The 26,581-nt window shown below is 37.5% G+C and overlaps 1 protein-coding gene across 2 annotated transcripts; it reads right to left on the bottom strand.

The window, feature by feature from the left end:
• Nucleotides 1-1,861: 1,861 nt before the first annotated feature.
• On the bottom strand, nt 1,862-26,578 carry drd2l (dopamine receptor D2 like). 2 transcript variants are annotated; one of them, XM_085178563.1, is made up of 8 exons: nt 21,150-26,578; nt 8,818-9,213; nt 7,362-7,471; nt 5,949-6,085; nt 4,490-4,704; nt 4,113-4,196; nt 3,679-4,033; nt 1,862-2,298 (listed from the first exon to the last, which is right to left on the bottom strand). In XM_085178563.1, the coding sequence occupies exons 2-8, from the start codon at nt 9,187-9,189 to the stop codon at nt 2,102-2,104; spliced, it is 1,470 nt and encodes a 489-aa protein (XP_085034689.1). In that variant the 5' UTR covers nt 9,190-9,213; nt 21,150-26,578; the 3' UTR covers nt 1,862-2,101. The 2 variants fall into 2 exon arrangements, with proteins under 2 accessions (XP_085034689.1, XP_085034688.1); XM_085178562.1 differs by lacking the exon at nt 21,150-26,578 and having other exon boundaries at nt 8,818-9,797.
• Nucleotides 26,579-26,581: the final 3 nt, after the last annotated feature.

The raw sequence follows: 26,581 nt of genomic DNA, 5'->3' as shown, positions 1-26,581 counted from the left end.
AGCTTGTCAAACAGACACAGCTCTGCCAGCTTCACCTCCCAGAGGTATCAGTCAGAAGAGGAGTGAAGGAACTCGTGTTTGCCGTCTTGGCAGTGGCCCTCGAGGTACAGCAGCATTTTCAACTTAATAGTATCATTTTTTTTTATCCAGTGAAGAAAGACACATCAGCTATTTAAATGACAGAATGGCAGAGTTACTGTCAGGAAACTGCAAGTCAAACACAGAGTGTGTTAAACTTGGGTTTGTTTTTCTATCACAGCCAAACTCTGACAATTTGGATCTTGAAGCATTTCTTTAATTAACTACACGTAATTGCAGAGATACATGTATTTGTCATTTGTTTTCTAAATTTCCTACATTGAATACTGAAAATATTCACACAATGGATTTTCCTTCTTGGTATTATTGATTTAAAGGAACAGTATTGACTTGCACTACAACACAGGTTATGCAAATTATTCTTTAAATAGTTTGATATTTTGTTTGGAGGTGGATGGGAAGACTGATGTGACTGTCGCTTCCACTTGGTAAAAACTACTAAAAGGCTAAAGAGCCAAAGCTGTAAGCTGGAGTTACAGTGGAGGTAATAATAAATTGTTCCCCTGCTGAATTTGCAATTTCTTATTTTATGCTAGTTAATCAACCAAAACCTCCCTAAAAATGATATAAAAACTATCAATTGATTTGCATAGCACTGAGTGAAATAAGTATTTGATAGCTAGCTCCCACATACCGGTTTATAGTCAAGCAATCAGATTTGTGTAGATTTATGCGGGGGGGGGGGGGGGTATTTTGCTTTGGTGAATCTTCTTTCTCTCTTCAAAGAATGAATCTGCTAAATTCTTTGAAAGTGAGTAAACTTACAAATTCAGGAAGGTATCAAATAATTATTTCCCCTGCTCTACATCAAAGGTCAGAGAAGCAAAGTATGTGAAATATAATATATCTGTGTATCTTCTCAATCATCCAGATTATGTTGCTGCTAGAAAACGGCTCATTCAAAATTCTCAGTGCGTCTTCACAGTCCTGTCTCACTACACAAGACTTTACACAGTCACCATCCCTGTGACACTGACACAGGGATGTAACAGATGTAAGTTGTACTTTACAATCAAGTAGGGAAAGGACTGGCCTATACTGTTATAGTATAACAGTATAGGCCAGGCCAAATACAAGTGATTGTATTTTTTTGCACTGTAATTTGACAAAAAAGTATATTTTTCCATTGCGTAAGATGGTAGTGATTTTAAAACAACACAAGTAATGGATGAAAATGATTTTTATTTGATTATTTGTACATCCCACAAAACTTTAAAGCAACCATTTACAACACTCACCTTTACATTTATAAGCAACTTATTTAGAGCAAGAACTGTACATATTAAAATGCATGAAAGCTGTCTTGACTGTTACTGCTCAGTCACCAAATCAATAATTGTTACACAATGCAATGGGGATTTTTTAAAAGAGGTATGAAATATTATTGATCGTTGGCTGTCAGAGTTTTAAGCTGTTTTTCACCCTTTCCCCTGACTTATTCCAGTCCTCTGGGAAAGACAAGCACATGTAAACTGATATGGTGCTTTTTGTCAACGATACAAGAAAATACAAGTACAAGTTAAGTCTTCCAGTAAATTGGAAAAACAGTCACGTTTCTTGGAGTCCAACTTACGGTAAGTTTTTGAGTCAAGCTGCTGCTCTGAGATTCCCGGTCCTCAGTAATTCTCTTGACAAGCGTATTATCTGTACAACGCAGCACGCGTCTTCTTTTCTTTGAATATCTCCCGCTTGTTTGTGTTTTGTGCACCTGTCTCCTACTTGTCACACGCTGTTTTGTGATTGCCTCCTAGTTTCTTTCTTCAGTCTTGTGTAAGCTATTTGTTACATTTCTCTTGTCATTCACTTTCTGAAAAGTTTGTCCCACTTCAACTTATTAGCTGTCCACTCTTTTGTCTCACTTCCCATCTCTGCACATCCAACCTGCCACACACTTCTTTATCTTTGCTTTTTACTCAGCTCTTTCTCACCTCAGAACTCAAATTGATGTCAGGCTTTTTTATTTTTTTATTTTTGGACAACTGACACCTCTCATCCTCTTGGACTAGCAGTGCAGGATCTTGATGAAGGCTTTGCGAAATTCAATGTTGAAAGTGGTGTATATGACAGGGTTGACGGCACTGTTGAGGTATCCCAGCCAGGTAACGGCACTGTACAGAGAGGGTGAGATGCAGCAGCTTCTGCAGTGGGCCTTCAGTACATGGGTCAGAAAGAAAGGCAGCCAGCAGATAATGAACACACCTTTGAAAGAAAGACAAGACGGGGGTTATGTCTTTGTGTGTCACAGAAATCATTCAAGGATGTAATTTATTAAATATCTTGTCTACTTGTACATTTGTAGTTTGCACACCCTCATAAAACCACTGAGTCAGTAAATACACAGAGAGAGGACATCATCTATCCCAGTTTAAGAGTCAGAACTGCCAAGTCTCATAAATCACACAACAAATGAGCTTGGTGAGAAAAATACAATCAAGTCAGAAGTCATAAATAATAAAGACCATAAAAACTGCTGCTGTGAATGTTAACATTCATCACTGTTCTCCAACTGAAATAAGGAAAACTTGCTCCAAATTTACATTTAAAATCTTTCATCTGGAGAAATCTAATTATTTTCAGTTATTCAGGGACACATTTCATCTAGATTTTTCTTCATTCTGCCAAAGGTGATTGCATTTCCTTTTGCAATACAGAACTGGCTCAAGGGAATTATTGTACAGTAAACATCTACAGTCACCTTTTATGTATTAAAAAACATTTCATGATTGCTGGTTTTAACCCATATTTTTGGTTTAATTTTTATTTAGTCTTTTATTGCTCTCTGTATGCAATCTCAGCAAACTTGTGAAAATACCTAAATAAGATGAAGGCATCTGAGCAAATGTGATGATACATGGGACAAGCTACAATCAGCTAAGAGGACCCTCTCCCGTGGAGCCATCTCAGGAGACAGACACCTCTGCTTTTAAAGATAAGACAAGAAACGTTCCTTTTTTATAAAGTTTATAGTTAAAGCTGGATTAGATGTCCATGAACGTTCCTTTAGTTATGCTGCTATAGGTTTAGACTGCTGCGGGACTTAATGTGATGCATGAGCACTTTTCCACTCTCACCTCTTTTCACTCTCCACAAGTTTATATACCAGCACACACACATAGACCAAAAAAGACAACAAACATACAACAGGACAAAGCATGGAGACAAAGAACAAAGAAATATCATTAATCAATGTCATCATATTTTTGTCTAATCACTCTCATGTTTTGTGTTTTGTCCTGTTTCTCTGTGTTTTACTTTTTCTCTTCTCATTAACCTCCGTCGCTTGATTGATGCAGTACTGAATACCTTATAGTACACATTGGCGCTATATAAATAAGCCTTAATTAAATTAAATTAAATTAACTTTGTTCTGTTAGCTTAGATGTGTTCTGTGCCTTCACTAGATATAGAAGGATATCTTGAAAAACAATGTCGTAGAGACTTAGGAATGGTCTGGATTTCAGGTAGAAAGAGTTTGCGAATGCACCAGCGCACAGTGTGACAAACTACAAGTGAAGATTGAGCATGCACACGTGGTGCAAAGAACACCTCATTAATAAGTCTGCATTTCCCACTGCTTACCGAGCACAATAGCAAGCATCTGAGTCGCCTTTCTCTCCTTCTGCTGTGACAGCCTCCCTCTCACCCTTTCCTTGGTGATGCCCCATTTCTCTTTGCCTGCGCTGCGCTCCCGCCACCCCTCACGGCCCCTCATGCCATCCTCAAGGGTGGGAGGACGAGGTGTCAGAGCCGATCGTGTCACGGTTGAGGGGAGAACAGGAACAGGTCCAACCGAGATGGACAGGGAAATCCGGGGTCGTCCAGATTTCGAAGAGGCCTGAGGAGGAGGCGGAGGAGCCAGACCTTGCTCATTCTGTGGCAGGAAATGACCTGGCTCCACCTCAAGAGGGTGAACCACCGCTTCTTTAACCAGGCTCTGTGTGAGAATTACATAAAAATGACAATAAAAAGAGAATCTGTTTTGACTGAGTGCTGGCTTAAGTTATGACCCTCACCACTTTCTTGCGCTGTGGGGTTGCAGAGGCAGGTCTCAGGATCAGGGTGCACAGCTTCACATCTTCTGGTTGTGTACACTTATTCTGAAATGGAAGAATGCCATGTATATTGAAAAGAAAAGATAATGCAAAAAAGAACTGGAAACTGATATCTCACAGTAAAATATATTTGCTGGTAGGACAAGAATCTAGTGTCATCTTATGGAAATTACACTGTGCATGAGATGAAGTGTGTGTTACAAAAGTGTTTTTCAAATATGATGAAGACTGTTGTTGACTTCATCTAAACTTTCTATCTCGTTACAATTGCAAAGTGGCTGGAAGAAAACTCAAACTTGACTCAAGCTTGATAAACATTAGTTTGGTATGAAATCTACCTTCCTGTGTCGGTGACCTTCTGCTTCAGCCGCACCTTGCGCAAGCAAACCGTGTCTGCGTGGCGGGGCAGTGCGTCTGCCGCGTTTGCGCAGCACCAGGCAGATCTGCGCATACACCAGCAATGTTACAATAAAGGGAACGTAGAAGGAGGCCACAGATGAGTACACCACAAATGCCGGGTCTGCAAAGCTGCACGTGGTGCCTTCACGATTAGCTAATGTGCAGCAGAAAAAAAGAAAAAGGGCAAAGAATGGATACCTTTAGGGATAATTGCAAGATTTATCTGTCTATGTGTAAAGTACAAAATCAAAAGGCAAGAGAGGTTAACCTAGGATTTAAACTGGTGCAGAATTTAACTATTATCAGAGCAATTATAAAGACAAGTGAGATGGCACTCAAGTAATCCCAAATAGGAATCTGTGGCTCTGCTACCGTAAAAACCGATGAACAGTCCATCTCAGAAACATGAATCAGTTCTGTTGCACTGATGCACAGTTGAGGTTGGCGGTGGGAAAATCTACTCTATGATAATCATAGTAAAGATGTATGGAAGAGTACAACATATTCAATTATTCTGTATTAAAGGTGCTGTTAACTTTGGTCATCTGTTTCCACTCGTTGTCAGCTGTAATAACCATCAGTTGAATTTACCATTAAACTCATTCATTTCTTCTTGATCTTGAAACTTTTTGGAGCGCTTTAAGAACACCATGTTAAAAATATTAACTCATGAAGTAAAACGCTGTTTTCATTAGAGTTTCATCAAACCCACATTTGCAAGCCACCAATGATGCAATGTGATCCTTTACATTCAAACGCTGGCGCTGGAACCGAATGAAAAGCAATGCACAGAGCACCTTTCAAATGCCGTGCTGTAATCTACGAGCAACACATTTCTGGGGAGAGAGAATATTTTTCAGTTTCACTTACATCATTTGGTATCTTGCTGCATTTGGACCCACAACTGAGGCTGCCGGATGCCTCTTGCTCACCCTCGCATTACTCTATGTTTCCCCACTTATTCTCAAGTGGCCGCCTTTGAGTTCAGTGTGAGTGCTTTGAAAGCTGAAGTCCTTCATCACCAACTTGTGCTCACTGCAGAGTCAAATGGACTAGACAGCACCAATTCCCAGTGTTTATAGATAAGAAGGAGGTGGGGGTCTGACTGTAGCTAGAGGTGGAGCTGGACTATGCTTCTCTACCTCATAGCTCTCCAATAAGGTTAGCTGCTGGGCACCTTCCCTACTGCTACTACTGTGAGACAATTTTAACCATCGATGATGCCAACATATTGGAATGTCACAGCATTATATTTTTAAAAGACGAATAATCAAATTTAAAGACAGTTTGGAAAGACTGTTTTTGTATTTAAAAAAAAGAAACAGTTCTATAATTTTAAAGAAAACAATTTACAGCTGAACACCGAAAAAGTCAAAAAGTATCAGATGGCACTGTTACCAGTGTTGTTCAGCCCAAACAGTAAAGGGCAGGAGATGGCAAAAGAAAGGAACCACACAACCGAAATCATCACCGCCACCCTCCTCCTGGAGCTGTATCTGGTGTTGTAGAGCAACGGCATTGCCACAGCTGTATATCTGCAACAATACATACACACAGACACATTAACACGCCTCCTACACGTTCACTTATGGTTCTTGTGTCTTGACATGCACGTCAATGCAGAGGAAACAAATGTATTTCTGCACCTAATTGACCTCCTAGGACCTGGCGTCCACATATGTGGACATCACATTTTGGGTTGTGTAGACCAAAATATTAAATGTTGCTCCACAAGGGCCTGATATCCCTTTACGAGGACATTATACTGCCACTGTTCAATCAAAATTTAAAACAAATGCCCTCATATGTGGATTTTATTTTTGTCAGAAACAAAAATCAGGTAAAATATAAAAATCAGGCAATTCTTTGTTTTTACATTCATCAGGTCCCAAACAGCCCAAATAGCAAAGTTCAATTTTGGAACATGAAGCCTAAAGTAAAATACAAAATAATGACTCCACACTAGCTGGACAATCATTATTTGGATTTGTCCTATTTCTTATTTTGCAGAATACACTGGATGACTTTGCATACAAAGTGCTCGAGTTAATTAAATCACAGCACTTTACCTCACCTCTGTGTCCTTGTAATGTGTCACTTTGGGGGCTTTAAGCCCTGACAGCTTTGCTACTGAATTATATATAAAGTACTCTCTGTGGATTCAAAAAAAACAACAATTTAGAGACTATCCTTAGATGCTATAACAAATTACACAAGACCAAAGTGGTGCAGTCTAAATGTTTTACTTTGTCAGAGGAATTAGGACCCAATTGCAGACTGTCTGCCCGCTGGGTGTCTGGCCACCTCTCGCCAGACCATTAAGAGGGCATCAGGTGGAACACTTAATCAGGTTTTTTATATGGTTCCACTAAAGCAAACACTAATTAGTAGGTAGACAGATAAATGACTGCAAGAGAAAGAAGTTTTTATTTGGCTACTCAGTGACAGCTGGATGATGGCAATGCTTTTAGTTAAGTTTTTAGTGGGGTTTGTATAGGTAATGTATGTAAATGCATGCTCTTTGGTTAGCGTTTATTTGCGTAGCCCAGCAGAAAAAAGGTCAAGATTAGGTGGAAGAAATACCATACTGATTTACTGTCATGTTATTTGGTTAAAAATGACTTATGTAATTTCAAATAGTTTATAACACAATAACTTGTTCTCCTGCTGAAAGGGAATTCTCAAGCGGAAGATAAATTGTTAGAATAGAAGTGAGGTGAGCTCAACAAATAAAAGGAGACACAAAGAGAAAAGAGAACAAACAAGCAGTAAAGGTGATAATATGAGAGTAATTTTTATGCAAGCGTCCACCTGTCGATGCTGATGGCGCAGAGGTTGAGGATACTGGCTGTGCACATCATGACGTCCAGGGTGAGCAGGATGTCACAGTGGATGAGGCTGAATCGCCACTCTCCCACCACCTTCAACAAAGCAAATAAGTTTTACTCACTCATAACTCACTTTCATTTTTTTAACCTGGTATCACATTTTGTACATTTTTATTCATGTGCAGCACATCAATATTAACCAGGCTGGTTCAAACTTTTGCTTCTTATTGGATAATTCAATATTTCATTTGACTTTTAATAGTTTAATAAAGATCATTACTTCCTTTTGAAATTTAACTAAAAAGACTGTCAAAAAGAAAAAGACAAAGGATTTGTGTTTACCTAGTAAATAATGCAGAAATAAGTATTTTGCACTCTAGCAGTGATTGCTGTGCACCAAGGGATTTAAAACAAAATTCAAGTAAGTCCCTTGGATCTAAAAAAAAACAAACATTATTCTTGACTAAAACAGAGTAAAACGGTATTTATAATTACTAAATAATTAATCAGTGATATAATCAATAGCCAATCGGATATGTGACAAAGGTATGTGTTATTTAACAGCCAAAACACTTATTGATTCAATCTTTCTTTGAGTAGGTTATAATAAAATAAAGATAAGGAACCATGTAACATTACGTTGACTGGTCTTGTAAATGTGAGTGGGTGTTTTTTTGTTGTTTGAAGTTCAAAAAGAGCACCCAATATACAGAACACAGAGGCAGCACCTACACAAACAAAAAGATAACTTTAATTAAACTCAGGACAAACAAAGGGAGATGGTAGGACAGAAAGTGCCCGGAGAACTGATGACAACTAAGACAAATTTCAGAATTAATTAATTAAAAAAAAAAAAATCAAGCAAAATAACTAACAGAAAAAAAAGAAAAAAAAATAATTAAAACATCGGAAGCATAATAAGCAAAGATACACAAGGGAAGCTTTTTTTCCCCTTTTGTTAATAAAACACAAAAGGCAAACCAAAATGTGAGAAGACCTGACAGGTTATTCCAAAAGAATATGCGCATTATTAATAAGTCCTATTATTGTCTTGATTACCATACCAATCTTATCCATAATGTTGTTCTGTTAACTTCATACTAACAAAAATGTATTTGTATTGTTCATTTTCAACCAGCAGTCCACAAACTAAAGCTATTGAAATTACTATAAGAAGCTAGACAAAAGAGCATATGTGAAATTCTGGAAGGCTGGTTATCAGTCGGCTCATATTCTTCAGCAGAAAACTAACTTTTCTGCTGATTATCTAATATATTACTGCTCTCATTTGCTTTGTGTTTGTTCGAAAAAGGCTGAAAACTACCGAACACTCTTATCCTCTTGATTTCCATTGCATCTTCTCTCTTTTTTTTGTCTTTCTTCTGAACCACAAAAAATTAAACAAGAAAAGAAGGGAAAACAAACACAAGTGCACACACCTCCAGGTATACGCCCCAAGGCATGACCAGCGTGGCCAGCAGCAGGTCAGAAACAGCCAGTGAGACGATGAGGTAGTTGGTGGTGGTCTGCAGGGCACGTTCTCGAGACACCGCCACGCACACCAGCACATTACCAAACACCACGCAGAAGATCAGGAGGACTAACAGCACCGCATAGAAGTTGTATGGCGGAGAGTAGGGTGAAGCAGAGCTGGTGCAGTTGGTGGAAGTCAGCAAAGAGGAAGAGGATGTGGGGAAGGATATGGGGGAGTACGAGGGGTCATTGGTGACATAGACAGAGAAATTATGTTCAAGGGAAGAGAGAGGGAAGGAGGGAGAGGAGGTGTTGTCTGACTTGTTGGGTAAAGTCATCTTGCTCCAGTGAACATGGTCAGGCTGAAAATTAATGACACAAAAAAGCAGGAGAAACATAATTACTGTGGGACCTTTCATGGCCCACTGTGCATTTGATTCTGTCTTTTAAAATAGCTCCAAAGATGAGTGGCTACTTTTTCTGACAGGAAAGGAGAATGAAGGAACGCTTATTATTGGAACTTTGTCTTTGGTCTCACCTCAGACAGACAGCTTTGTAACCACACAAAGGGCACAGAGTAAAGGAAAAGCATTGGAAGTAACAATACTGCACACTCAGTTTTTTATGTTAGTTTTTAGTTAGTTTGTTTTGACGCTCCCATTATTGCCTGGATTTCTTCCCGCTGCTGTCTGCAGGTGGTTATGGTGACAGTGATGACAGAGTTATGCTGCCAGAAAAGGTGCCACTCAATGTTTTCTTGTAATAAGGAAAACTTAATTAGCTAATCATATTATTTATATCACAGACAATCAACTTCCACTTAACCCTATAATGCCCTTTGTATCATATGTGATATATGAGTTTCTGAGACCTTTATCTCATCAACATGATCAACACTTGTCATAATTTCAAAATGTTATGGACAAAATTCTCCTTTTTTGTCTAAAATTAACGTTGTTTTTAACAAAAAGTTGCCAAAAATGCCCAATGTATCAAATGGGATACAAAAAATATATAATAAATATGTAATAAAAATATATCATACACCAGCGGTCCCCAACCCCCGGGCCTCGGACTGGTACCGGTCCGTGAGTCGTTTGGTACCGGGCCGCGAGAGTTGAGGCTCAGGTGTGAAATGTATGGTTTTCAGGATTTTTATCGGTTTTCAGCGTTATTTTGTTATCATTTTTATCGTTAACTCGGTTTTCCTGGGTCTTTTCACGTGTGTTATGAATAAATCTTCTTTTTTTCGGTACCGGTACAAGTTTTATTTTGTTGTATTTATCCGCGACACCTTAAAGGCCGGTCCGTGAAAATAATTTCGGGCATAAACCGGTCCGTGGCGCAAAAAAGGTTTGGGACCGCTGTCATACACAACATGATAAAGCAAAAAGAAATTGTGGATTTTGTTATAAGGGTTAATAAACATCTCAATTCCAAAGAATTTGAATTTTCTGGCTGTTTTTGATAGGTTGGGTCTTACAGGGTTAAAAATTATGCAAAGACAGTGTTGAAAATACTGCAAATCATTCTGGGTTTATGTCTGTGTATGAATTAAGAAAGGTGAGGCCCAAACTGCAAAGCAGCATCTCTTTGTGTTTCTCTAATGGCTGGCAGTAATAAATATTAACTATGAGACTGAACTTCATTCCTTGATTTTCTTTCTCTTGGCAGCAAAAAAATGTATTGTTCAGTAAGCATTAATATATGATCCCAAAACACAAACCGCACACTGTAATTGGTGATGTGATCAAATTTTTACCAAATCTATTTTTATATTCAATCTTTACTCTCAAACTCTTAAACAACAGGAAGTCTGCAGCTGCCAGAGCAAAAACTGAAACTGTCAGGAGCAGGTTATGGTCCGAGGGGTTTAAAAATCAGATGGAAGCCCCATCCCATGTTTTCACTAATTCTTTTATTTACAGCATGTTTTAAGTGTGATATAGATTCTCTGCTGGGGGTGTACCTTTTATATGTATAGCTTCCTAAAACCACATGAAACACAAACTGTGCATTGCACTGTCAGAGGAATACGTTCAAATTAGTTTGATGCTGTAGAAACCGTATAAAATGTTAGTGTACTTCATTCTAATCTGCTGCTTGAACTCTTTTACACCACTAAACTGCAACCATTGGAACATAGGATAATGCCTCTGTGTTTTCTGTGGAAAAAGAGTAATATGATCCATGAATTCAGCTTTTAGATTGGTTTGTTGCTGCCAACATGACACCTTTCATGTAAACGCATAGGGGAAATTAGACACGCACAAGTTAAAGCAAGCCATCTACTAACTGCCTGCTCCAGTGTGCATGCAGTACGCTTGTGCAAGATACTGAACCACAAGTTGCTCTCCAAACCATCCATCAGAGTATTTGCTAGAAAGCACTTAAGTGTAGGAAAAAAGTGCTTGTGTGAATGAGGTATTTTGTTTAAAGCCTTTTTAGTAGAGGAGAGTGCTATAGAAGAACCACTTACATGTGTAATGTAATACTAACTGAACATCCTGATACTCACTGACCAGCATGCTTCTGAATTAATGACGAGACACACACACTTCATATATAAACTATAATTGCTGAGTCAGTATTCTGTTTGTTCTGACATGCCTTCCACCCATGAAAGATTTAACACAGTCAGTCATATTTGATCAATTATGTACGTATTATCAGTGTTCAATACATAAAGGTTTTACCTGCATAACCTGTCCATAGCATAAAAAGAATTATTGATGATAGGTCAGTCAGAGAAACACTAATCCACATGTGCAATGCATGCATCAGTGTGTTGGGTAAGCTGTGTGAAAATTATTATTAATTATTAATTGCCTCGTTTTTGTTTGTATTTTTAGGATGCATTATTCACTGACTGCTCTCTATAAGCCATGCTCTCCCTTGGCGATATTGATGCACAGTGTACTATAATCCACAGCTAGTTGATGTAATTCAATTTGTAGGGTGAACTAAGGACGGTGCAATTCTTTTGACCAAAGGGCCATCAGGAGTAGGGTGTTTGTGCAAGCTGTTGCTCAAACCCAGTTTGTGGGCTGTACAGAATAACTCATGAGAAATTGCTCAGAAATAAAGTAATGCTCCATATTTTTTGGGGGGAAGAAATGCAGATTGTTGTCAGCATACAGATGAAGTGCTGAGAAATTGATTTTTGCTGCACAAGTTTTGCATCATAATGTTACAATCTTTCAATCTTTATGAGAAAAAAACCCTGTCAATTAGGTTTCATGTGAAGACTTTATTCTAATGTCACACTGAATCTGATGGCAGGTTATGTTCTGTAAAAAGATGCAAATGACAAGCATGTTCTTTAGGAATCTTTGTATTTAGGGGAATCATTAGACTCAGCACCCCAGTATCCTGAAATGACATGTAACACTCATTTGTGTGCCATCAAAAGAATTTCTTGTTTGTTGAATGTGGTTTACAACCCAGTAGTGTCGACTGATGACGATCTTGATCATGAGCCGCACCCTAATCCTTACCATAAAATGACATCTGAGATCTCAAAACATCAACATCAAAGAGCAAGATGCCCCAAGACAGAGTGCAAAACTAGGAAAAAAGCTATTTGCCAGTGACAGACTGCAGTGCTTCTGTAAAGCTGCTGAAGCACTGCAATAATAAGAATGAGAAGATGAAGTCTTCAAACAATGCTGGGGCAACTGATTGTTTATTTTATTTTTTTCCTGAACTGAACTACAAAAGTTACATTGAACCTCGAATACTTTTAACACAAATTATCAAGAAAAAGATTTAACTTGCGAGGAATATTTCATGACTAACAATCTAATCACAACATAAACATTTCCCAGAAGCTTTATTCACAGAATTATCTCCTGTTTTTAAGCAAAGTAATTCTTGTTTTGCAATCCAAACACAAAGTGAGACCTTGGGCTAAAGATGCATTATAGTGTAAAGAATCAGCTATGTTCAGCTATGTCGTTTTAAGAGAGGGAGCACATCACATTGATAGCTGGGGAAAATAAAATGACATCTGAGATCTCAAAACATAGTCACGACTCATGAAACAGCAGGCTATTAGACACAGAAAATGAGTATAAATGAATTTTAAACCCATTTGAAACAGAAAGAGAACTTTTTCTGTTGTTTTTGTTGCCGTTTGTTGCAGAAAAAAATCTTAAAACCAATTCCAGAGGGTGTCTGTTGCAGAGAACAACCTTAGCTTTGTCATTTACTAAAACAGACAAATATTTAGCTTTAGACAAAAGAAGGAATGCAATAAGCTTAATTAATGAAAACATTAGTAACAACACATCTCATCTAAATCAACCTTTTCTTTGAAACCTGCGATTAGTAACCTGGTACTGATGTCTTTTTGCAGAGAGGAGACATGATATAGATATATAAGAACTTCTCTTCCCCTTGCTTATAAATCTTTGGCTCTCTTCTGTTACACTCAAACACAGAGGCTGTACGACAGAATGCAAAAAACTGCATGAAATATTTATCGGCAACAGGAAGTTGAAACGGACTACTGACTGGCAGCATCACAGTTTGAATTTTCTTGTTAGTTCAGAGGTCATGAATGAATTAAGTGAGACTTTTACCACCTTAGCCCCACCCGCTCCGTCATGTGCATCACATTACAACAACTGACTGACTCTGACCTCTACTCTGCATTGTTAATCAACCCATATCCTAGACAAGTTCAACTGAACAAATCAATAGACAAACCACTGGCAACAGCATCTAAAGACATCTCATTTGATTGATTTCACAAGATACAATCAGAGATCTATATGGCAAATTTCCAACCCCCTTGACAATATGAATAGTATAAAAGGTGGGTTTGGTGAGTAAATCTAAGCAACATTATCACCTTGAATTAAATGTATGTCTTTTAGCCTTGATTTAGCCTAACTGGTGCAAGGGAGCCAGCCCAGCGCCAGTCCTACACAGCACATCACTAACCTTTTTAACCTGCACTAAACTTCTTAACACATATTTTATGCAAACACAAATGATTCAGTTAGTTTTTTCAAAACATTCAAAAAGAAACTTAATTCAGCAACAGATCATGCATAGATCTAAAATCTGGTTTAAAAACTCCAAAATGAATTAGCACATGACATAAGATTTTAAAATCCAGTTTATAAAATTGCAGTCCTTTCCTTTGAAAATAGTTTCATCTCCCTCCCCTGTCCTCTCTTTCTTACAATTTTCTGTATCACTCAGGGTTTCACAATAACATGTTTTTCCCACTCAGAATGTGCCTGCCACTTTAAAAAGGCACCTCTTCCGCCTATATACTGAAGTACCACAACCACAAGTTTATATCTGCATGATGTGCTCAAGGTGTAAGCAGGCCATGGGATGTCATTATTTTCTTATTACTGAGGAACTATCTCCATGCAGTCACTGGAAGCACATGAAAAATTCATTCATTCGACAGTATGTATTAGCCTGCCTATCAGATATATATATATATATATATATATATATATATATATATATATATATATATAGATATAGATAGATATATAGATATATATATATCTATAGATATAGATAGATAGATAAATAGATAGATAGATAGATAGATAGATAGATAGATATGAAAAACAAAATGGTTTTTTTATTCAAGACAATTTGTAGATGCAGCTGCAACATAAATTGCAATAAGATGATTGACAGATCGTGGAAAGACTCTTTAGTTGCAATCTTCACTTGCTCACTAGAGAATCACCTGTTTCCAGTACAGATTCTTAGCCAATTTCCTTGACATCTTCCTTGCTCACTCTCTCAACACCAAACACTTAAAGCAAGAATATTTAATTAAAACATTTGTTCTTCAAAACTAAACAACTTTCCTGCAGTCATATTTGAGCAACTGTAAAACCAGCTCATCTCACCTCAGTCTCTTTCACAAATTAGTTTAAAAACATCAAAGAGCAAGATGCCCCAAGACAGAGTGCAAAACTAGGAAAAAAGCTATTTGCCAGTGACAGACTGCAGTGCTTCTGTAAAGCTGCTGAAGCACAGCAATAATAAGAATGAGAAGATGAAGTCTTCAAACAATGCTGGGGCAACTGATTGTTTATTTTATTTTATTTTATTTTTTGAACTGAGCTACAAAAGTTACATTGAACCTTGAATATTTTTAACACAAATTATCAAGAAAAAGATTTAACTTGCGAGGAATATTTCATGACTAACAATCTAATCACAACATAAACATTTCCCAGAAGCTTTATTCACAGAATTATCTCCTGTTTTTAAACAAAGTAATTCTTGTTTTGCAATCCAAACACAAAGTGAGACCTTGGGCTAAAGATGCATTATAGTGTAAAGAACCAGCTATGTTCAGCTATGTCGTTTTACGAGACGGAGCACATCACATTGATAGCTGGGAAAAATACCAAAATTTAAAATGTTGCACCTACTGCAACAGAGTGGTGAAAAAAATGTGCCCCAAAGCCTAAAATCATAATTAATGTGTGATTGATAAAAACATTGATGAAAACTTGAAAACTCCATGTGACCATGACAGATTCTTCTATAAACCCAGATAATCGCCTTTCATTAACTCTAACATGCCTATTCACTCAAAAATGTGTTTTCATGAAGATGTCTGGGCAAGACATCTTCATGAATATGTATTCATTCCGGATTTTTCAATTTGTGATGATAAGAAGATGTAATTATAAGAACTGTTTATTTTTAATGAATATCTTTGTGGAAAAATCCCTATGAAGAACATTTATGTCCAAAAACACGCCTATCTAAGAAAAGCAATGTAAAATTAACATTCAATAAAAGATTTATTTGCAATTAAATGTTTTTATAAACTTCTGAAAATATTATTTTTATTCATTATTTTATATTATTTATTTCAGTGTTTGTGAATACCACTGATGTCTCAACCATTTTCTCATAAAACAGTCAACTTCTGCAATGTGAAACTTAACAAGATATTAATTAAAATGTAAGAAATTCAAGCAGGATACAAAAGGAGAGCCTTAGTGGTTAAAATTATGAATAGGTACGCCTATTTGGCTCTGTCTAGTAGATGTTATTTGACCTACTGCCAAACTAAAGTGATAAATTGGGCAGATTTCAGTGATTGGAATTAAAAGGCCGCCATTAATCAGTGCATTGGTTTTACTTCACATTACCGTGTCTGCTAGCATAAACTCTTTTTCACAGAGAAAAGCAAACCATGCATACATAAATACAGCAGCCTGGTTCCCTAAGGTTCCCACTTCCCAGACGAGATCTGCAAAGAGTGGTGCGCTCAGCCGAATGCATCATTCAATCAGAGCTCCCTGACCTGCTGTCCATCTACACCAAGCGGTGCAAGTCCAAAGCTAGGAAGGTTATGATGGACCTCTCCCATCCCAACAATGGACTCTTCTCACTGTTGAGGTCTGGGAAGCGCTTCCGCTCCCTTAAGGCCAAATCAGAGAGAATGAGGAGGAGCTTCTTCCCCCAGGCTATCCGGGCCCTGAACCAGGTGTAGGACTGGACTCTCCCACACATCACATCACCACACGCACCACCACACATTTCCTATAATTTATAATATTTATAAACTCTTTCTGCTGTTTGCACATTTTTTACTGTAAATTTCTAAGTTAATTTGTAAATTTTGTAGTAACCTGTAAATTGTAAATACTGTAAAACTTTTTTTCTGTCATTTAATGGTCGGGCATTGTACAGCTACAAGCATTTCACCCCCATGTCATACTGTGTATGCTTGTGTGTGTGTGACAAATAAAATTTGAATTTGAATTTTTAGTACAAGCTTGACAATTTCTGGAAATGGATGTTTGTATAACTTATTATACTATATTTATCATCTTGAATTGAAACGATAAAGTAACTTCTATTATCACTTTGTCCCAGTGGTGTATATTTTCTCCGATTCATTTTTATTTACGCTCACTGGCCACTTTATTTGTGCAGCAATTCAAGTCCTCGTCAACACAGCTATGTAAACAGCCAATCACATGGCAGCAACTCGATGCCTTTAGATATAGAAGCAAGGTTAATACAACCGGCTGAAGTTCAAACTGAGCACCCGAATGAGGAAGAAAGATGACTTTGAATGTAGAATGGGTTTTGGTCCCAGACTTTCTAGAGAACAATCTGAGAAGAGAAAATATACAATAAGGACAGCTCTCTGGGCAAAAAATCCTTTTTGATAACAGGGGTGAGATGAGAATAGATTGCTTTGAGCTGAGAGGAAGATAACAGTAACTCAAATAACAAGTTGTTACAACCAAGGCACGCAGAAGAGCATTAAATCTTGAAGCCCCGGCATACTAAGTATTGTTGTTGGCCAGATCCATCTTCTGTTTCAAATAGGACAACATGCCTTGTCACAATGCTCAAATCATCTCAAACTGGTTTCTTGAACATTACAATGGGTTCACTGTACTCAGATGGAAGATTCACATTATCGACGTGAAGCTGACAAATCTGCAGCAACAGTGTGACGCCATCATCTCAATATGGACGATAATCTGAGGAATGTTTTAAACACCTTGTTGAACCCTTACCACAAAGGATTAAGGCCATTACTAGTTATGTGTCCTGTGAGTGTATTTACTCACTATAAATGACAATTACAGCCAGAAAAGCATCCATCCTCTTCTCCTAATCAAATTCAGGGTTGCAACTGGGCTAGAGCATATCCCAGGGTGAGAGGAGCCATACACTGTACATATTACCAGTCTAACACGGAGAGACAAAGAGCCATTCACACCTACGGCCACTTTAGAATCAACAGTTAACCTTATGTGCACATCTTTGGACTGCTGGAGGAAACAGGAGTATCTGAAGAAACTCACACAGACACAGGGAGAACATCCAAACTCAACACAGCCACGAATCCTGGAATCAATCCCAGGATCATCTTGCTGTGAGGCAACAGTGCTGACCATTGCACCACCATGCACCCTATTTTTGACAAACACAGATGAGCAATGCCACAAAGCATTGAAAATGGAAATATAAAAAAAGTGAAAAAGTGTAGAAAAAGTGGAAGTTGGTTTGAAATCCTTTCCAGTTAATATTATCGTAGTGAAAGACATCTTATTTGACTTACCTTAATACAATTAAGAGTATCACAACAAAAATTAAAGTTGTTTCCAGATAAAAAGTTAACAATGTGGTGGTTTTCAGATTTGTACTGCAGAAGTATATAATCCTGATTTTAGAATTTGAGCGCATTTGTCAAACTGTAATGAGACAGTTATGTTCGTGCAAGAAGCAACAAAGTGAGACACCCCAGATGTTTCTTGCTAAAAACACAGAAGCCAAAAAACACTCAGCTGTGATTCAAGCAGCTATTATGATGCAGCACCTTTGACAGTGTTGCTCATTAAAACCTTGATTTACTTTGTGCAGATTCACATCCATGATGTGTAACCTGAGTCTGAGCAACATGAAACCTCGCTCTCTCACATTCATTGAAAGTTTTGTGAGAAAACATGGTTGCACTAAAAAGCAGGGTCATACATTTCAAATTCAGAAAGAAGCATCAAACAGACACAGTGCGCTTGGAGATAAAAATGTGTGAGGCCACTACATGTAAAATAAAGCAAGAGCCAATTTAATAAGGGAAATTAATTCAAAATGTGATTAATCTCTTTTTTATTAGTGAGCTTAATTTAGATTACTGTGGTGGTTTTTCAACTGTTTTATTATGAACTAAGACAAAGTAACCAGCTTCATCTCATTTGCCCCCAACCCAGCCTCAGGCTCCACATTTGGGCCATGAGTGCTTCAATGGACCACATGTTTAAACATTCATGAGTTAAAATGCATAATTAAACATGGATGGAAACCTGTTTTCCCATATGGTGCGCTATAGGATGTAATGAGACTGATGTGAAAAGACATTAGTAAATTGATCCTGCATGTTACATTTAGTTTAGTTTGACTCTAATTATCAGGGAAAAGTAAGCACAGGTAACAGATGTTATTTTTTTTTTAATATTATGAACTAATGATACCCAATTGTTGCTGCAACAGTCAAGTTTGTTACTTTTTGTGGGCTATGTAATCAGATTCCAAGTAGGCAGTTTTACTACATTATTTAATCAGCTCACTCTTTCAAAACCATGCTGAGTGATGCCCTTGTTGTCCCAACTCAGTAACATTCACAAGCCCTTTTCTCTCTTATCTCCCTCTCCTCCTGCCCAATCTCCTGCTTCTCTTCCTCTGCTGGTTGCTCCTCTCTGGAGATGCTTGACAGGTCTATTACATTCTTGGCCTTGGCTGCCCCCAATTCAACGGCAAAAAAATACGCATAGAAGAGAAAGAAAAAAAAAATATGCGTTCAAATTTTCTCTCAGCTTTGCTAAGGCTGTGAGTTGGCCTGCTATAAATCTTTCATTTCTTTCACGGAGAGGGAGGAACAAGTTCCAGCCACTGGGAATGGTATGGATGTTCAGCTGCAGTATAATCAGCTCTCTGCTGAGATGAAGCCAGTAAATATTCAGCGTCTTAACCCTACTTCAGCTCCCAATTAGTCCCTGAACTCCCTTGCCTCCTTTTTTCATATGTTTTTAACGAGCAGCTATTGACTTTTGGAAACAAATAAAATCACAGCATGGTCTATTTGTGTATTTTGTTACACAGTGGCGAAAAAAAAAAATTTTTTAGTATTTGAGCCACGAAATAAATAAATATATATATATATATATACATACCTACCTACATACATACATATATATATATATATATATATATGTATAGAGAGAGAGAGAGAGAGGGTTTTTTTTTTCAATTTGTTAGCTTGTTTAAGAAGGAAACTTTAACTCTAGTTAAAGAAGTCATTAGTATATTAGTGCTGCAATAGGGATTCACAGCCCGCTTATGGTAATATATGGTCAGTCAATAAGTAATAAGAATCTTGTGTGTGGTAGAAATACCAATAAATTGATTAGCAAGTGAGAGAAGGAATAATTTGCACCAATGTGGCACATGAGAAGATGTGATTCCCGGGGTGACGCTCCAAACCAAAAACAAACATCTTTTATTCAAGAAGCGATTCGACATCTTCTCCATCTTCTCCATCTTTTATTTAAAATGAGACACTGCAGCGTTTGGAAGCCACTTCTAAGCGACTGCTGAGGATAAACAGTTTCAGTGTGAACAGACTGATAACAGCATCCTCTCCATTTCATTAAGAGTCAAATCTGATTTGTCACAGCGCCCATATGGCACAAACATTTAAAGTGTCGACATAACCAGGGTTAGCTCCTGTTTACACACTTAACCACCCGTCCCCTGCCAAATCTACAAATTCTCACCATTCTAAAATGCACATTTGAGGGAATACAGCATTACTGAAACACATCCTTCAGCTGTTGTCACTTTGCAACCACTAGAGGGTATCCCAAATGAGAATTTCAGATATACAGTAAGATCTGTTTCTGCAATTCATGTGGAGGCAAGTTGATTTTATTTCTGCAACATGCGAAGACTGAGGTAAAAAATAAATAAATTTTTAAAAAAAAAATTATATATATATATATATATATATATATATATATATATATATATATATAATGAAAATATGGTAAAGTTGACAATCATGCTCAGACACTCCAATAACAAACTAAGGTGAGTAAATACATTCACAATTTCAAGCAACCTATAGAAGAATAGTGACAGGCTGAAATAACATTACAAATATCTTTTACCGACATATCTGAAAATACATGGGCAGGGAAAAAAAAGAATGTAAACTATATAAAATGTACATACTGTGAATCATACAGCTACTGGAGTCTTTCTATAAGACTTTCTTTGACAGGACTATTATGGAACAGAGCGAATGAATATGTAGTTTTTGCAATCAGCATTATTATTATTATTTTAATAACGGAAACAGGAAAACTTCAGTGTATTTATAAAAAAATAAAAATAAAGCATTAAATGAGCAATAATACGAGACAAACCTTTTGAGGCATGCCTTGACTTTATTTTGAATTCCGGGTAATAAGCACTTATACACTCATATGATTCCAAACACGTATTAACTCAAAATGCAAGCCGTGATTTTATTTCAAAAATAAAATGTCACCATGCCCCTGCTGGCGTTCATCCGCACAACGAACTTGTCAATCTTGTATATTGAAACCAAGAAAAAGCATGAAAAATCACAGAAAAGCGTTGAAAGCATGGCAACAAGTTCCCCTTAAGACCCTGCCAGTCCTATCTGAACTGACAAAGGTTTCTATATTTAAAAGATAAAATTAAAAAAAAAGAATAAATCTGCTTTTCAATTTGGTTTAAAGCGGTTACTTACCCTATGGTGCTTCAGGTGCTCACATTTAGCTTCGCTCTCCTCTCAGGAACAGCACCGGCGAGAAATTGGCTGTCCGTCCGCGGCATCCAATCAACAATTTCCGGCAGACCTTCCCCTAGGTTGACCTCAGTCGGTGGGCGTAAACACCATCAGGGGTAAAGTCCCCCTCCTCTGTCGGGTCAGTGCTGCGGGGGTCTGACAGGAGATGGAGATGGAAACAGTTTGAGGAGAAAAGAAGAAGACGAAGAGGAGAGGAGGGGGTCGTGTAGGTTTCACAGTTTCAGTTAAGGAATAAATCACAGAGCCAACTTGCGCTCACAGCAGGCAGACTGTAATTCCATTGGTTCAGGTTGATATTAAGGGGCGGTGCAAAAACCAAATCGCGCCTTGCATTTATATTTCTGTTCTATCATTTTAACTGTGTGGTTTGTGCAATGTTGTTTTCTGCAATTGCTTATTTTGGTTTAAGCACAGGGTAATTTGATTAATGAGTTACAGCATTTAATATCATTCCTTCTAATATTTAGGTTCTTCATTATAGGTACTTGGACTAGATGACTTTGGTTTCTACTGTCCCGACGATATTACTGAATGTAGGTCAGGATGCAGAGTAAGTTAAGTGCATAGTTTATTGTATTTTTTTTAAATTTATTATAATTTTTTCCATTAATATATATTCACCCAGCCCTAAGAAAGAAAATGTTGAACACTACTGAACTAGAAATCAGGGCTATAATATTACTATCCAGTGTTGGGTGGCATTACTCTTAGTATGTTGTTATATTCCAAGCTCCTATTAAAAAGTAATTCATTCTATTTCAATTTTATTTTATTTATAAAGCGTCAACTCACATATTTTGTCGCATGGTGTGTAATATAGATTATAGGTTAAAGACCCTAAGATATTAGAAAGAGAAGAAAACCTCAACAATAAAATGCATTTGGAAGCATTTGGCAACCATGGTGAAGATAAAACTAACTTTTAACAAGAAGAAACCTTCAGCTGAACCAGGCTCAGTGAGGGGCAGCCATCCGCCATGACTGGTTGGAGGTGAAAGAGAAGGAGAGCAGCAAGAGACATGACAAAAAGCACTCTATGGGAGAGAGAGAGAGTTCAATCATTACTAAAGTTCAAATGCAAATTTTGTGAAGAAACACAAAGAGATTGAAAAGAAATGCTTAGTCATGGGATTCTTTACTGGTAAGAATAAGCTTGTTCATTTACCTCATGAGAAACAGCTTCAACCAAACAAAAAGCTCCTCCTCAGCAGGCATTGCAACCAGTGTAATGGAAATACTTGTAGGTACTTCCTCAAAATGTAAACCTCTTCAACAGCCGAGAGACATTTTTTATAACCTCAGCACAGAATGATGTGAATACACCCGTCCTCTCTGCCGTCACATTTGTTGACCTGACTGACACAATCATACCTTCCAGTAGTACTAAAGTCTATCTTTTCATATTGTATTTATTATTTATGTGTACCAAGGAGGCAGGGAGAGACAGAAATATTGCATTTTGTCTTTTGTCACAAGAAAAGAAATGTAGAAGCATATTTAACAGGACTCATCTGAAAATGTAACTAAAACACGGATAACAGCATAATACCTGTTATAACAATAAAGTAATCTGAGTATTCAAATGCATTACTTTGGAACAGTGTTGAGTGTGGCACATTATACCAATACTATTGTATTCAGATGGAGAATCAGATAAGATCATCATATCATATATATCATTTAAATTTAAACTAATAACATCTTCAGCCAACAAAAACAAATAACTAGGAACAGAAACTTCCTTGAGGTTGACACCAAAGTGACCAGTCTGTGACCAGTCTGACTGACTGGTCACTTTGTTCCAAAAGGTCACAGTTCCTGGGCCAATTCACTAAAAAAGAAAAAAAATGCCAGTAGAATCCCATAAAAAGTGCCCAGTTTTAGAGCAGGACTAATTATGTTTGTTTTGTTTTAGCCTAATTCTTATAGCTAATGTCGTCTTTTATTACAAGTCCCAAAAAGCTAATTCTGTTCATCTGGATGTAGCATTTTCAGTGGGAAAACGCTACATCCAAAATCAACGTATTGGGATTTCCTTACCTGGATGATTGAGCATCAAGACATTTTATTGCAAGTGGTTTTTTTTCTTTTGGTTTTCTTTTTTCTTAACATTTTTTTATTCTTTAGGCTTAAACTTATGCTTTATCGCTGGATACAGAGTGAGAAGCAGTTTCCAATACAGGCTGTGTTTGTGTTTTTATGAAGTTATCTGACAAATAGCAAAGCAGGCTTTGTTTTGAGTCGCAGAACAGCCTATCCAAGAAATCAGTGCTTTAGTTTTGGTAAGTAAGGTATTGGAAAATATAAAATGAAAAATAAAAAATACTGGCCAATGTCCTTCCAGGAGGAAGTACTGAAGCTCAGCAGTCTTCTTGAAAATTTTTCTGCCAGTTATTGGCTTTTTTAAAAATATTAATTTACATTCAAAAATAAATAAATAACATTAATGATAAGAAATGCACAAATACTGCATGCATAAAATAACCCATTACCTTGGATCTAATTTTCTTTCTTCAGGATTCTTTGAGTGCCGTGTCTCTTTCTTATAACATTTATAATATGGTCAGTTCTCGGTTGCATAAAACCAAGACTGTGACTGATGAAACACACTCAGCAAACCAATAAGTGACATCTGAATAGCAAACTGTGGGACTTACTGGAGGAAATTACTACCTTGTGCAGAAGAACTCAATACTTTATTCAGTCAGCTGCTTTTCATAAATATGCATAATAGTATTTATAGGATCAAGTAAAAAGGTTTCATTCACTTTTTTGACAAGTAAATGTTAATATGAAGCAATGAGTTGCCCTTTATGAATGCTGATGAAATTCTGCTTTTCATTTATTGTGATGGATCACTTTTAATGATAGGTTTAAAAAAATGCTCCAGAGATTTGGAGTCGAACAGAAATATTAGAGTCCATATGGCAAATCTGATTTAAAAGTGCCATGCAGGAGAAACTGCCACAGCTGTCATGATAAAAAGAAATCACAGTGGAACCGTCCTTCAAGCTGGTGAGTCTTACTATACCTGCGAGCTGGGGGAAAGAGGAAAACCTGAGTGGAAAAAAATTGGATCTATGATCAAAATATAAATGAGTTTTAACAAAAATGCAGAGTAGTTACCTAAAAGGATAAGTATATGGATCCATGAAGCAACACATCAATGAATCTAATCATCAAGTCAAAGTCAAAGTCATAGTAGTACACTTATTCAGGTAATGTCAAGTGTAGTTTTGAAATGCTTGCACTTACATGAGTAACTTCATTTTATAATCACGCCTCTTTAAGGATTAAAATAAACACAGACACACCAGCAGCAACATTAAAGTGACAGATGAATGGATGCGTCACCAATTATAATAAACTAATATACACTCACCAGCCACTTTGTTAGGTATATTTTTCTGCTTCTGGCTGGAGTCCTGTTTGTCTTCAGGGCTGCCTTAACTCATTGTGACGGAGATTCAATAAGGTGCTTGAAGCATTCGTCACAGACTTTGACCCATATTGACATGATAGCATCATACATTTGCTGCTGATTTGTTTGTGGCACATGCCAAAGGTGATCTACCGGATGGAAATCAGGTGACTGTGGAGGCCATTTCAGTACAGTGAACTCATGTTCAAGAAACCAGTGTGGGATGATCGGGGCATTGGACCCTGCTGGAAGCAGCCATCAGAAGATCGGTACAGTGTGGTTATAAAGGGGTGGACATGGTCAGCAGCAATACTCAGGTAGGCTTTGGTGTTCAACTAATGTTCTGTTGGTACTAAGAAGCCTAAAGTATGCTAAGACAACATCTCTCACACCAGTACACCACCAGCAGCATGAACTGGATCCACAAGGCAAGATGGATCCATGCTTTCACATTTTTTGACAGAAACCATTCAAATGTTGCAGCAGAAATTACGACTCATCAGACCAGGCAATATTTTTTTGTTTTAGTTTCTCGGTGAGCCCTTGCAAATTGTAGCCTCCGTTTCTTGCAGGCTGACGGGAGTTGCTTCCAGTGTGGGGTTGAAGGTTAAACAGTCATATTTTCTCTTTTTCCGCACATTTTCTTTAAACCCTATAATGCCTAGAAATAGTCATGTGGTCGTCTCTGAAATACCCAGATCAGCCTATTTGGCACCAAAATCCACGCCACATGCAAACTGACCTAAATGACTTTTATTCTCTATTGAGATTGAACTCTGACAGCTCATCCTGACCTGATTAGATGTTTGTGCTAACGAGAAGCTGAAATACAAAGTAACAGTACGTTTGGACTTTGTACTCTAACTTCCTCCAAATTAACAATCCATCCCAAAATTCTGACTAAAACAACTGGAATTAATATTTTATGAAAGTTTTAACATTTTTAACGACCCATCAGTTCAAAACCCAGCTAACTCATCGACAAGCAAACTTCCTGGAAGAGCTTTTCAACATCTTTCATTTTTTTCCTTCTATTGAGTGAAATCTAATATATGAGAAATGCATTTTCTGTCACTGTTGTTGATAGTCTGTTGACCACTCGTGAATTTGTTTCGTGTATGCGAATTAATCTTATTGTGTACTATAGGTTTAAAAATGATTGTGCCATAGTAAGATTGCTAAACAGTTATCTAAGAAAATTAATTCAAACAAGAGAGAGAGAGATGGAGGATTTATAATATTTAGAGGGAAAACATCCATCACCTTAATCCAGTACTGCATGGCACAGATAAAGAGGACTAGGTCTACAGAGTTAAACAAAATATTTCGGGAGCCAGAGAGAAAAGTTTTTGTCAGGAAAAGTCATTGCCAAGATTCACAAGAGATATAAAAATGCTCATGGGAACGAATGAATTTGCCAGGAAGAAATCAAGGTGACAAGAGTAAGGTGGAAACCACTATTTAACAAAGTCCACCTGTCAAATTTGAAGGTTTAAAAGCAGCCAATCCTTCCCGCTGTCTCACAGACAGCCTTTCAGTGAAATATGACAAATATTCAGTCGACGCCACTTGCTACCGGAAATTTCACCGCTTCGAGATCTGAACGGATTTGACCTTGCAACTCTTTCTTTCACAAGAAACAAATAAGTTCCTGCAACAAAGTTGCGATGCTTCACACTTGGTAGTATGTGTGTGACTCCACCTTAGACAAGAACTGTACGAGAAGACAATCCAATAGTTGGCCATTTTAAAAACAAAAAAACGCATCCTTGCTGAGAATCCAAACCTTTTCATCTTTCCTGCAGTGTCTCTCCCTATAACCACCACTCCTTCACCCGTCTCTCATGCACATAGCATCTTTCTAATCCCCTTGACTGAGAGAGCAGAAGACTCAGTGGCTCCAGGGCACAAAACAGGAGGAGAAGTAAATTAGAGGAGAGAGGACTAGAGA

The sequence above is a fragment of the Neolamprologus multifasciatus genome, chromosome 11 (assembly GCF_963576455.1).
Source record: "Neolamprologus multifasciatus chromosome 11, fNeoMul1.2, whole genome shotgun sequence".
Classification (NCBI taxonomy): Eukaryota; Metazoa; Chordata; class Actinopteri; order Cichliformes; family Cichlidae; genus Neolamprologus; species Neolamprologus multifasciatus.
This window is presented reverse-complemented; position numbering and strand designations above follow the sequence as displayed.